This window comes from the organism of the source record quoted next, unplaced genomic scaffold, assembly GCF_019419815.1.
Source record: "Pyrus x bretschneideri cultivar Hongxiangsu unplaced genomic scaffold, Pyrus_bretschneideri_v1 Contig70, whole genome shotgun sequence".
Classification (NCBI taxonomy): domain Eukaryota; kingdom Viridiplantae; phylum Streptophyta; class Magnoliopsida; order Rosales; family Rosaceae; genus Pyrus; species Pyrus x bretschneideri.
In genome coordinates this window covers 1,756,327-1,767,168 of record NW_025999810.1, presented here as the reverse complement: position 1 = coordinate 1,767,168, position 10,842 = coordinate 1,756,327, and the positions used below count along the sequence as shown (strand labels likewise).

The window sequence follows — 10,842 nt, the reverse complement described above, 5'->3', positions numbered from 1 at the left end:
TCTAATGGTTAGGTCCTTGATCTTTGATCGTGTCAAATGGCATTCCTTTGGAGTGTCCACGGCATGGTTGGGGTCAAGCTATCTAGTCATGTAGGCATATGAATGCACAACAAGGGATCTCTAACCTTCCATGGTGGAAGGAGAATACTCTAAGATATGATTCGAGAGTCTTTGGCCAAAGCATATGAATATGACTTAGGAAGTTTGTTCCAAATCTTATTCAAGCGAATCATATAGGGAAGTATCACATTGGATAGTAGACATGAAACAAACTATCACTTCAACAATGTGATTAAGAGTATTGTATTAGAGAAGGACCGTATTGCATTGTAGTTGTAACTGGATAGGTTCTCCAACCACTTCTACTTAGCTTGGGTAACCATGACATGCTGCTAGGTGTCACTCATGGTTTGTGGAAGCCCTAAAGATTAGCAAACACTAATCTTAAGGGAGGATTGAAATATGGTTTAAATTCACAATCGATAGTTAAGAGTAACATCGCCCATTGCCTCGCTAATTAGAACCTAATGGATCGTACACCGAGTAAGGATGAAAGTGAGGTAATTAAATGAAATGGATAAGCAATTAAATGGTTAATTGAAGTATGGTCAAAGTTAATTAATTAGTTAATTAATTATACGAAACGTTCGTATTGGACTTCTAAGTTGGTTTTGGGTTTAGGGGCCCAAAAGTGTTTTGGTCCACAAGGCCCATTATGTTTAAGTTGTATGACAACTAAAACAAAATGGGCAATTAGCCCAAACACTTAGAGAGGCCGGCCATTAATAGTGAGGGATATCAAACTTGTGTTAATTACAAGTTTGCCACTCACAAGAAATGAAGTACAAATTCAAAATTATAACTTTATTTTGTTAGGGGTTTTTTTCTTGATGAAATTAGGAAAAAAAAAAAATTATTCTCTCTATTTCAACAAGGGAGGCCGGCCACTTAGGGAGGGATATCTAGCAATTTCCTCTCCCCTAAGTCATCCACTTTTATCTTCACAATTAATCTTTGGTGTAGAGAATTGGAGACATCAAGCTTTTGGTGTTTTGGAGAACATATCCTCAAATCCTCAAGGAAGCAAAGGAGGTGACTTGAAGGCCCTCCACTTGGGTGAATCCCTTGTGTAATCAAGGATGAGCTACAAGGGTAATGATTCTCTAAATCCTTTCTTCTCTTTAATGTTGTTAAAGAGTTATGGTTCACCATATACTAGGCTTTGAAAGTCATGGGTTTTATGAATTGTTTTTGGATGCATGCCTACTTTAATTTGTTAATAGTTTGCCTATGTATTCAAATGTTCTTTACATGTTATTAGTAAGGACATAAATTTTCCTTCATTTTCTTCAACTGAGATGTCAAAGTTGACATGGAAAATAAGGCTAAGCTGGCATGGACAAAAAGATGTCAAATTTGAAGCTGCCTTTAAATATGATTTTTGCTATTTCCAAAGGCATTCCACTTACCTTAAATGCCAGCACATTTAAGTATTATTTTATTATTTTTAAACCAATAGCAACACAACTTTTATTATTTTTGTTTAAAAAAATATATAAATGAAGCAATAAATTTTGGCACATTTGTTGGGCATGTCAAATTGCCAAGTCAACCATCAAATTAAAATTTGATTTTTTGAATTCGACATCTCCTTTGGAGATGCTCCTAGATGCAGTGCTTTAGTGGCAGAAAGCCAAACCCCTTATTGGCAAATCCTAGCAGCCATGAAAAACTGAAATTCAGTATAGATGATAATACTAATCCTTTTAAATTGAATATAGATGCTAGTATTGATCCTTTCACGACAATTACATACTAATACAAATCCTATTCTTTAAATTTCATACCTCCAAAATAAAAGAAAACACTGAGAATTTTTTTTCGAATTCCCAACGCAAAATTGGCACAAGAAGGGGAGTCCATAGTCACAAAATCTATAATACTTAAGAATAAATCGTAGGAAACTATACGAAATACACTAAGAAGATGATGTGAGGTTACCTGTATGCTTTCGTCTGAACTCCGAATATTAAATATAGAGAGTTTTTTTTGTTGCTTGCTTTGAAGGTTGCAAGCGTTAATATAGAGATTGGAGTAGATATAGCCCTAATCTAATCCAGAGCGCCATATCTTATTTAGTTTTCTCCCTTTTCTAGCTATGAGCGCGATTTTTTGTTTTTAGTTTTTGAACAAACGAAATTATCTATACTAAAGAAAAAAATGTGAACTTAACTCACAATGAGTTAGCAATAATATGGTAATATAAGGATAGCAAAACCCAATTTATTTTGGGAGAGAACCAAACCCCTTAAATTCCACAAAAATTTCGCTTTGGCAATTATGGGAAAAAGGGAGGGAAGCAAAACCCTTATTTATTTGGGAAAAAAAAAAAGCCAAACTCCTTAAATTCCATGAAACCCTTTTTTTCGTTGGAAATATACAAAGAAAAATAATGTTCCATACAATTCATTTGGAGAAAAGAGTCAAAACTCCAAACCATAACTATTAGAAGAAATTATCATTCAAACTCCGCAAAATTAATTTCAATAATTCAACCATCAAATTTATTTATATATGCTCTGAGATTGTATATGGCAAAAATCATGAAAAAAAGGTTTGGAGATTAAGTAACAGGACGAAATCCTTTGACGTTACAAACGAAAAATCACGACTTAATGGTTGTTTTAGCTTCGATTTTGATAATTTTTTACAACCATACTCCTAGACCCTAGAGTAATAAATGAGCGAATCTGATCATCAATTTAATATACTTACATTAGTGGATACCACAAAATCTTACGATCTACTTAATGAAAGTATACAATAAACTTTAAGTGTTTGTTGAATTTATTGACGGGATACACATTCTACGAAACTAGTTTCAACAATCCAATCGTCAAACTAGTTTGTATATACATGAGATCATATATGCCAAAAATCACAAAAAACAAACATTCGGAGATTAAGTAATGTGACGAAATCCTTTGACGGTACAAACGAAAAATCACGATTTAACGGCTCTTTTAGCTCCAACTTTGATGATTTTTTACAACCACACTCCTCGACCCTAGAAAATACAATGAGAGGACTCGATCATGAATTTAAAATATGTACAGTATAAAATAAACTATAAGTGTTTGTTGAATATATTTTTTCATATGAAACTAGTTTCAACGAGCCAACTGTCAAACTAGTTTGTATATGCTCTGAGATCGTATACGCTAAAAATCACAAAAAACAAACGTGCCAAATAGATGAAACCCCTGAGATAGAAGCATGTCGAGGCAAAGTCTTGATGGGACTCTACTTGTTTGGCATCTCCTTGATTATCCTCTTATCCTTTAATGGTCAAAACTTCATCTCCAACCAATCTCGGCCTTTTTTTACTCCAACTAGGATTTTGAATTTGATCTTGTTATAAGATTCATTCATCTTTATCTAATTAAGCGGGCATTATGATCCTTGGACAATTCATATTTATCCAAGGCTTGATCTCTTGGCAATTTCTCGTGTAGGACTTGACCGAGCCCCAACTAATCGCTTCCAAAGTCTCTTCTTCATAAGGGCTTGATTACAACGGCCCTATTTATGGGCTGAAGGCCATTGGCCTGAAGATGTTCATTGGGGCAAGGTTCGCGATTCTCAAGTCAGCCCTCCTCGACCCAAACTGTCATTATAGGCCCAAACACGTCCAGATCGGTGTTTTGAAGCCGTTGTCTTTCATGTTTCAGTACATTGGTAAGATGGGGAATTAGGGAAAAACTAACATGCAGTGACACTGTTGCTCGAGGATGCCCTCATGGTTCGAGGATATTTCGAGGATGCGGAGCATATTGTGAACCCTAAACATTCGCCTAAACATATAATAGGAAGTATACCGTAGTTCCATTGGTTGTTTAAGAAAGTTAGAACAAAGAAGGAAATAGGAGTAAATAGGTAGATCACCAAGTAGCGTACACAGGCTGAAGAGTTTAATCCCGAAAACTACGTGAATCAAACTTTTAAAATCAAATTTCAAACACATGAATACTCAAATTTATAAGAATATTCAACAATTCACAACTTGTGCCTTGTTCAATTTTTGGCCCAACACTCCATGAGTTAAGACTAATTGTACTACACTTCAAGATGTAAATAGTTATAGGTAAAATATGTTGATTTGCCATCCGACAATTATACAAGCCCGAAAGTGCAAATAGAACGACTACATACCTCGTTTTATTTTGAATAACAAACCGCCAAGGGTTAAGCAAGAACAGACGAAGAATCGGAGGACGATTAACTTCACTGCTGCGCCTCAGCTTGAGGCTTGGGTGCTTCTTTAATCTCATCTGTCCCGTCATCCTATAACACATGCAATCAAATGACTCATAAATAATCAGCATTGAAAGAAATAAATTGAAGTACAGAAGCATGCATCTGTAGCTGTAGACAGATTGATAAACAGCGACCAACCTGCATATCCGAAGTCCACAATGTGAGATTATCACGAAGAAGTTGCATTATCAAAGTGCTATCCTTGTATGAATCCTCTCCCAGTGTATCCAGCTCTGCAATGGCTTCATCAAAAGCCTGGTTGAATCACAGAAACAAAAACAAGAAAATAATTAGAAACCATGATGAAAAATAAAGTAAATATATAGGACAGAATATATAACCATTGGTTCAACAAGAAAAACATATATAATCGAAAGAAGTAAAATCTTGAACATGAAAAGTCAATAAAGATGCATAATAACTCTGATGCAACAAATTAGTATGCAATAAAGACGAATAATCAAATACAAAATGGCATAAAAATCAAGCACTCCAAAATCCTTATTATCTACACATGAGGCTTCAAGCATTCCTTACAGACAACATACAATAAATATCAGCCCAACTAATTATAAGCATGCTTGTATGGAATGCATGCTATCAATCTTTAAAGTTCACCCTAATATTGTTTTTCAGTCAGCATCACAAGTTTATCTGCAACTATAAAGATGAGAGGTAAAAAAAATTGAATTCTGAGTTGGTTAGTTGCATGCAAGAATATAGAGCTGCAAACTTATGAGCTATGAGAAGGAAAGATTGAGCCTTATCCCTTTTGCCAAACATTTACTTTTCGGAAAGAACAAGCCAAGTTTCGTTCTGTCCCAAATATCTAATACAACCTTAATTGATTGGGAAAATATAAATATACTGAGAGGGTCAAACAGATCAGAAAGAACTAGGCTTATGGGCATTTCTGAGTAAATTTCCTCACCTGCTTGGCAAGACTGCAAGCCCGGTCAGGAGAATTTAGAATCTCGTAGTAAAACACAGAGAAGTTCAAAGCCAATCCTAAACGGATGGGATGAGTTGGGGCCAGCTCGGAGGTTGCAATATCCTGAGAACAGAGGAAATATCATATCAACAAATGAACAGAATTAATTAAAAATGTACGAACCACAAAGCATGACTATCACATAAACATATATCTCAAATCGTGAATTAACTGGAAGAGATAGACTTCTACAGTTAGCCATTATTAAAACCATTTTGAAATATCACTAAAATTTCCATAAATCCCAAAATATTATACCCATAGTCTTATACGAACATATGCCCATAATCATATAACATGTAATGGTGAAAAGAACCATGATCAGATTACAACAGAAAACCGTTACCAAATCTGATCTTAATTTTGTAGGCATAATTTGCCAAGCAAACAATTAATGCCAAAGAATCATGGACATTCAAAAATTCCATCAACGATCTTCCTCAACCATAACAAAAATAAAGCCTCAAGAACCTATTTTCTTTGCCAAAGTCCAACTAAGCAAAAAAAAATGATGAACATTTCAACCAATACATTCACAAGTACCAATCAAAAAGCGAAATACAGGAGCACAAAAAGTTCAAACAAGCAATGAAACATTGCAGATCATTTCTAAATCCATAAAATCCGAAAACAAAATTCACCAAATCTCAAAATCCCATAAAAACCATCCAGCCAATGCACATGAGATCCACAAAAATATTCAAATTCAAAAAGAACCGCAATGAAGAACGTTCCAATTAAAGAAAAAAAAACCCTCAACCGGAAATTGGATGAAATAAAAAAAATATATAAAATATAAAATAAAAACCAAACCTGAGATGACTTATAGGAATTGAGGGTGTTCTCAGCCGCCTCCTTGCGCTCATCTCCAGTTTTGAACTCGGCCAAATACCTATGGTAATCTCCCTTCATCTTCAAATAAAACACCTTGGACTCTCCAACGTTGGCCGCAGGAACAAGCTTGGATTCGAGAACCTTGAGAATCCCACCGCAGATGTTGGAGAGCTCGTTCTCGATCCGAGCCCTGTACTCCTTGATAGTGGCGACGTGGTCGCTGTTGCCGCGGCTCTCCTCCTTCTGCTCGATGGAGGAGACGATGCGCCACGAGGCACGGCGGGCACCGATCACGTTCTTGTAGGCAACGGAGAGGAGGTTGCGCTCTTCGACGGTGGGCTCTTCGCCTTCGGGGAGGGACGAGACGACCTTCTCCATGAACTCAACCATCTCCTCGTATCGCTCGGCTTGCTCGGCGAGCTTGGCGACGTACACGTTCTCTTCGCGTGGGGATGAAGCTGCCATTGGGATCAATTGGAAATCGGATTCAGGGAAATCGGGAATTGATTAGAATTTGGGATTTGGGGATTTCAAATGAAAGGGGAAGAGAGAGGGAATGTCAGGGCAAGGTACACGAGACTCGATTATATAGACGATAATTTGTGGATTTAAACCTGGTTTGAGGTGATTCTGAAAAAAGTTGCTATAAAAAAAAGTTGGGAGCTGTTTTTGTGTTTGGTAAACACTCAGCTTTAGCTTTTTTTTACAGTTTTGGGTGAAAAAAAGCTAAAAACAAGAAGCTGCAAAACCCAGCTTTGAAAAATCGACTTTTTTCACCTCTGTTTTACATAAAAGTTTACCAAACACTCTAATACTGCTTTTTTTTTTTTTTCAAAAGCACTTTTATAAAAAAATTTACCAAACGCTATGCGCTTTATTTCACAGCTACTTATTCTCACAGCACAGCAGAAGCAGCTTAACTTATTACCTACACCTAAACTATTTTTTCAAAAAAATGACTCCTAAAACTAATAAAATCTATCAATTACGCAACTCAATACTAGGATCTGGTGATATTCATTTTCACTTGTAAGTGATGCGTTTTAGGTTCGAATCTTGTAGATGATAAATTCGATACTAAATTAGGTTGCCCATTATGTGGCATAGCCAAACTCCTCATTCCTCTTAGTGTAAAATATAAAATAATAATCTATCAATTACATCTCTAATATTAAATTCGTAATTATTCAATTCAATTTAAATAAACTTAAGTCACGTGACTTGATGTAATACACTTTATATATATTATAATATGCCCGCACAGAAAATGTTGGTAAATTTATTTATTTATTTATTTTATATTTTTTTTAAATAGAGGAATAGAGGAAGAGAGAACGTCGGAGTGGAAGTAAACGAGTCAGTTGATTTCAGACAGTTCGCTAGTGGCTGCCAAGATTGGACATTTCCTCCATAATAAACGCAGGGGGAAAGATGGTTTTTTAGCTTTGAAGCTTGATCTCAATAAGCTTATGACCAAGTGGAGTGGGCATTTTTGGAGGCTATGATGGTTAAATGGGGGTTTGCTAGGGAATGGGTTAAGGTGATTATGACCTGTGTGACTTCAGTTTCTTATTCGTTTTTGATAAATGGTAAGCCGAGAGGTTATGCTATTCCGTCGAGAGGTCTATGGCAAGGGGACCCTATATCTCCATATTTATTTCTCCTATGTGTGGAGGGTCTCTCGGCACTTGTCACAAAATAGGAACGGAATGGCAAGTTGAGTGGTATTCAGATTTGTGATGGGGCACCGAACATTCACTACTTGCTCTTTGCAGACGATAGCTTTCTGTTTGGCAAGGCTAACATTGAGGAGTGTTCCGTGGTTCAACGAATCTTGGATATTTATTCCCAAATTTTGGGGCATGGCTTTTAGCGTCAATGAGGGGTTCTATGAAGAACGAGCAGCATGGCTTTTAGCGTCAATGTGGGGTTGTATGAACAACGAATGCTAGACGTTGGTGGAGAGGCATGAAAGGTATTTGGGTCTCCCTGTGTTTGTTGGCAAAAATAAGAAGCAAACCTTTTCTTTTATTAAGGAGAGGGTGATTAGACGGCTCAACGGTTGGAAAGGGAAGATCCTAAGTAGTCGGATAGAGAACTCCTCATTAAGGTAGTTGCTCAAACTCTCTGAGCTTATGCAATGAATTGTTTCTTACTTCCGAAAACTTTTTGTGATGATCTACATCATTGATGGCTCAATTTTGGTGGGGGAGTGATTTGGCATTTTCACAACCGGGGTCTCTACACGGCTAAAAATGGTTATAACGTTGCTCAGAAGCTTGTGCAATCTCCCTCTCTTAGTGCTTCTACCTCAAAGTCTGATGGAAATTCATATACGAAGCTTTGGAAATCTGTTTGGAAGGAAAAAATACCTCCGAAGGTGAAAGTCTTTGTTTGGAAGGTTGGTCAAAGTATTCTCCCTACTAAAGTCAATCTTGCTAAAAAAGGTGTTTCATTGGAGGTGGGGTGTGTGTTGTGTAACGGAGTTCCCGAAACGGAGGGTCATGTGGTGGTTTTGTTTACATCTCCTTTTGGGCTGCGTTTGGTGAGCGTGCGGGACAATTCAATAAAGGAATGGTTGGTCTTGTTGATAGGAGTATATTTATGCGATTGTTAGCTTATTTTCTTGCATTTAGTGAGTTAGTTTCTATTTATTATAGTGATTTAAGCTATTTTCGTGTGTTTGTAGGTTCAATTGTCTAAAGTGGCAAGAAAAGGTAATTTGGAGCATTTTAAAGCATTTTTGGGCTTGGAATGGATAGCACATGCATGGAGCAAGATGGATGGACGAATTTGAAGTTCAAGAAGGGTTAAGAATATGCTAAAGAGATGGAAGAATTAATTCAAGACAAAGAAGATTTGGAGCTCAACAAAGAAAGAAGGAACATGAGCCAAAATACCTTATTTTGTCTTAGCCAATCCTAATCCTACACTACTTTAGTTCCAGTTGTTAGGGGGGATCCCTAATTATATTAGGACACCTAAAAATATGATTCTAGAAGGCCTAATCCTAATTCTAGAAGGGTGCCGCACCTATTCCTTCTAGAATACCCATGCCTTGCCGTGCACTCCCTTTCCTTTTCCCTCTACCATGCCTTGCCGTGCACTTCCTTTCCCTTTCCTTCTAGGATCCTGCCTCACCTTTCTTTCCCCTTTCCTCTTGGATTCTAATTTTAATTAGCCTTTTTCCTTATGGATTTGGATTGCAAATCCTTCTCAAAAATTAATTAGGCTTTCTCCTTTTAAATATATGTATTCTGTTGTAGAAAAAGGGACCAACTATCCATCTCTCACCACAATTCGCACCACTCATCCATCACACACAATAACCCAATTTCCGAGACAAACACCTTTGTGCCACAACTTTGCAAGGAAGGAGAGGATAGCTTGGAGTCGTACCTGCCATTGAAGACTTTTTGGATTGTTGGAGAGTTTCTAGGTGTATTCAATCTTTTGTTTTCGATGTTTAAATTTAATTGTACTTGTTAAATTGCGAACAAGAGGAGCTAAACTTGTTTTAGATAGAGGAGAATTCAAAGCCATGAATATGTGATATGAATTGATTACATCCAGTTATTGTTTCATAAATCGTGAATGCAATTTGCTTAACTGCTTGATTGATAACTTATTCTTGTATGTTGATTGAGGGTGCACACTTAGTTTGCATGCATGAATTTGATGCTAAAATATAAGGGAGTTTCACCTAATCGTTATGAACTTATATTTGCAAGTAGTGGAAGTCGCTAGTCATGATCGTGTTAAGTAAATTCTTGGCAGGAGTATCATGCTTTTCATAGTTACGAATATCATGTCAATACTTATGATTTTCATAGAACTTAATGATCTTTGATATGTATCTATTATGCTGTTCATATAGAGAACTTGATAAGAATAATTTGATTGCGTCGCTCAGTCCAATTCAATGAAATTAGGGAAATCTGAGAGTTAATTCATGCAGTTCACAATTAATTTGGGGCATTGTCATTCATGGTTTATTGGAATAATAATTGGAAATTGATTTGTATGCATATGTTTCATGTGTGGAGAAGAACCCTCTAGCTAGCCTATCACCCATCAATTCAACCCAAATTCGTATCAATTTACTTTGTTTCTGTAATTTGTTTGTTTAAGTTTTAAATTCATCAACACCAATCCCCCCCTTTAATATTTCGTGTTTACTTAGTTAGGACCTGTTTAAATCTGTTTCTATTAATGTTTTTGAGTTAAGTTAGAATTTGTCCAAAGTCACCCTTAGTTTCTGTTTTGAGTCAATTTGCTTGTTTTGTGCTGTTTTGAGTCATTCTAGTTTGTTTTGAGTCAGTAGACTCTAGTTTTCTGTTTTTTAGTCTAGTTTAGTGTTTTAGAGTCTAAAATTGAGAGATTAGCATCCTTTCTAATCCTCGGCCTATAACGATCCCTACTTATTCATACTACAACTACATAAAAAAGGTTTAAGTTTGTGTGCTATTTTATATCACATCACTTGTTGGTGGACCAACACGAAGTTCACTTTGACACTTTTTGTATGCTTCTTTGGGCGGTGTGGCAGGAAAGAAATGCTAAGGTTTGGGAAGGAAAGCAAGGGTAGCCAATGGAGGTGGTTCAACGTGTTCTTAGTTGGCACTAGGCCTTCTAGATGGCAAACTCCAAGCCAAGGCTCCCTAAAAACCCGCTACAAACTAAATAGTTGTTGCCTTGGA

At 36.6% G+C, this 10,842-nt stretch overlaps 1 protein-coding gene across 1 annotated transcript; it reads right to left on the bottom strand.

Moving 5' to 3' along the window:
- Positions 1-3,985: 3,985 nt before the first annotated feature.
- LOC103941885 (14-3-3-like protein 16R) lies at positions 3,986-6,622 on the bottom strand. The gene is made up of 4 exons (XM_009352085.3): positions 6,122-6,622; positions 5,249-5,371; positions 4,456-4,572; positions 3,986-4,344 (listed from the first exon to the last, which is right to left on the bottom strand). Exons 1-4 carry the CDS (start codon positions 6,605-6,607, stop codon positions 4,285-4,287), a joined length of 786 nt encoding a protein of 261 aa, XP_009350360.2. The 5' UTR covers positions 6,608-6,622; the 3' UTR covers positions 3,986-4,284.
- Positions 6,623-10,842: the final 4,220 nt, after the last annotated feature.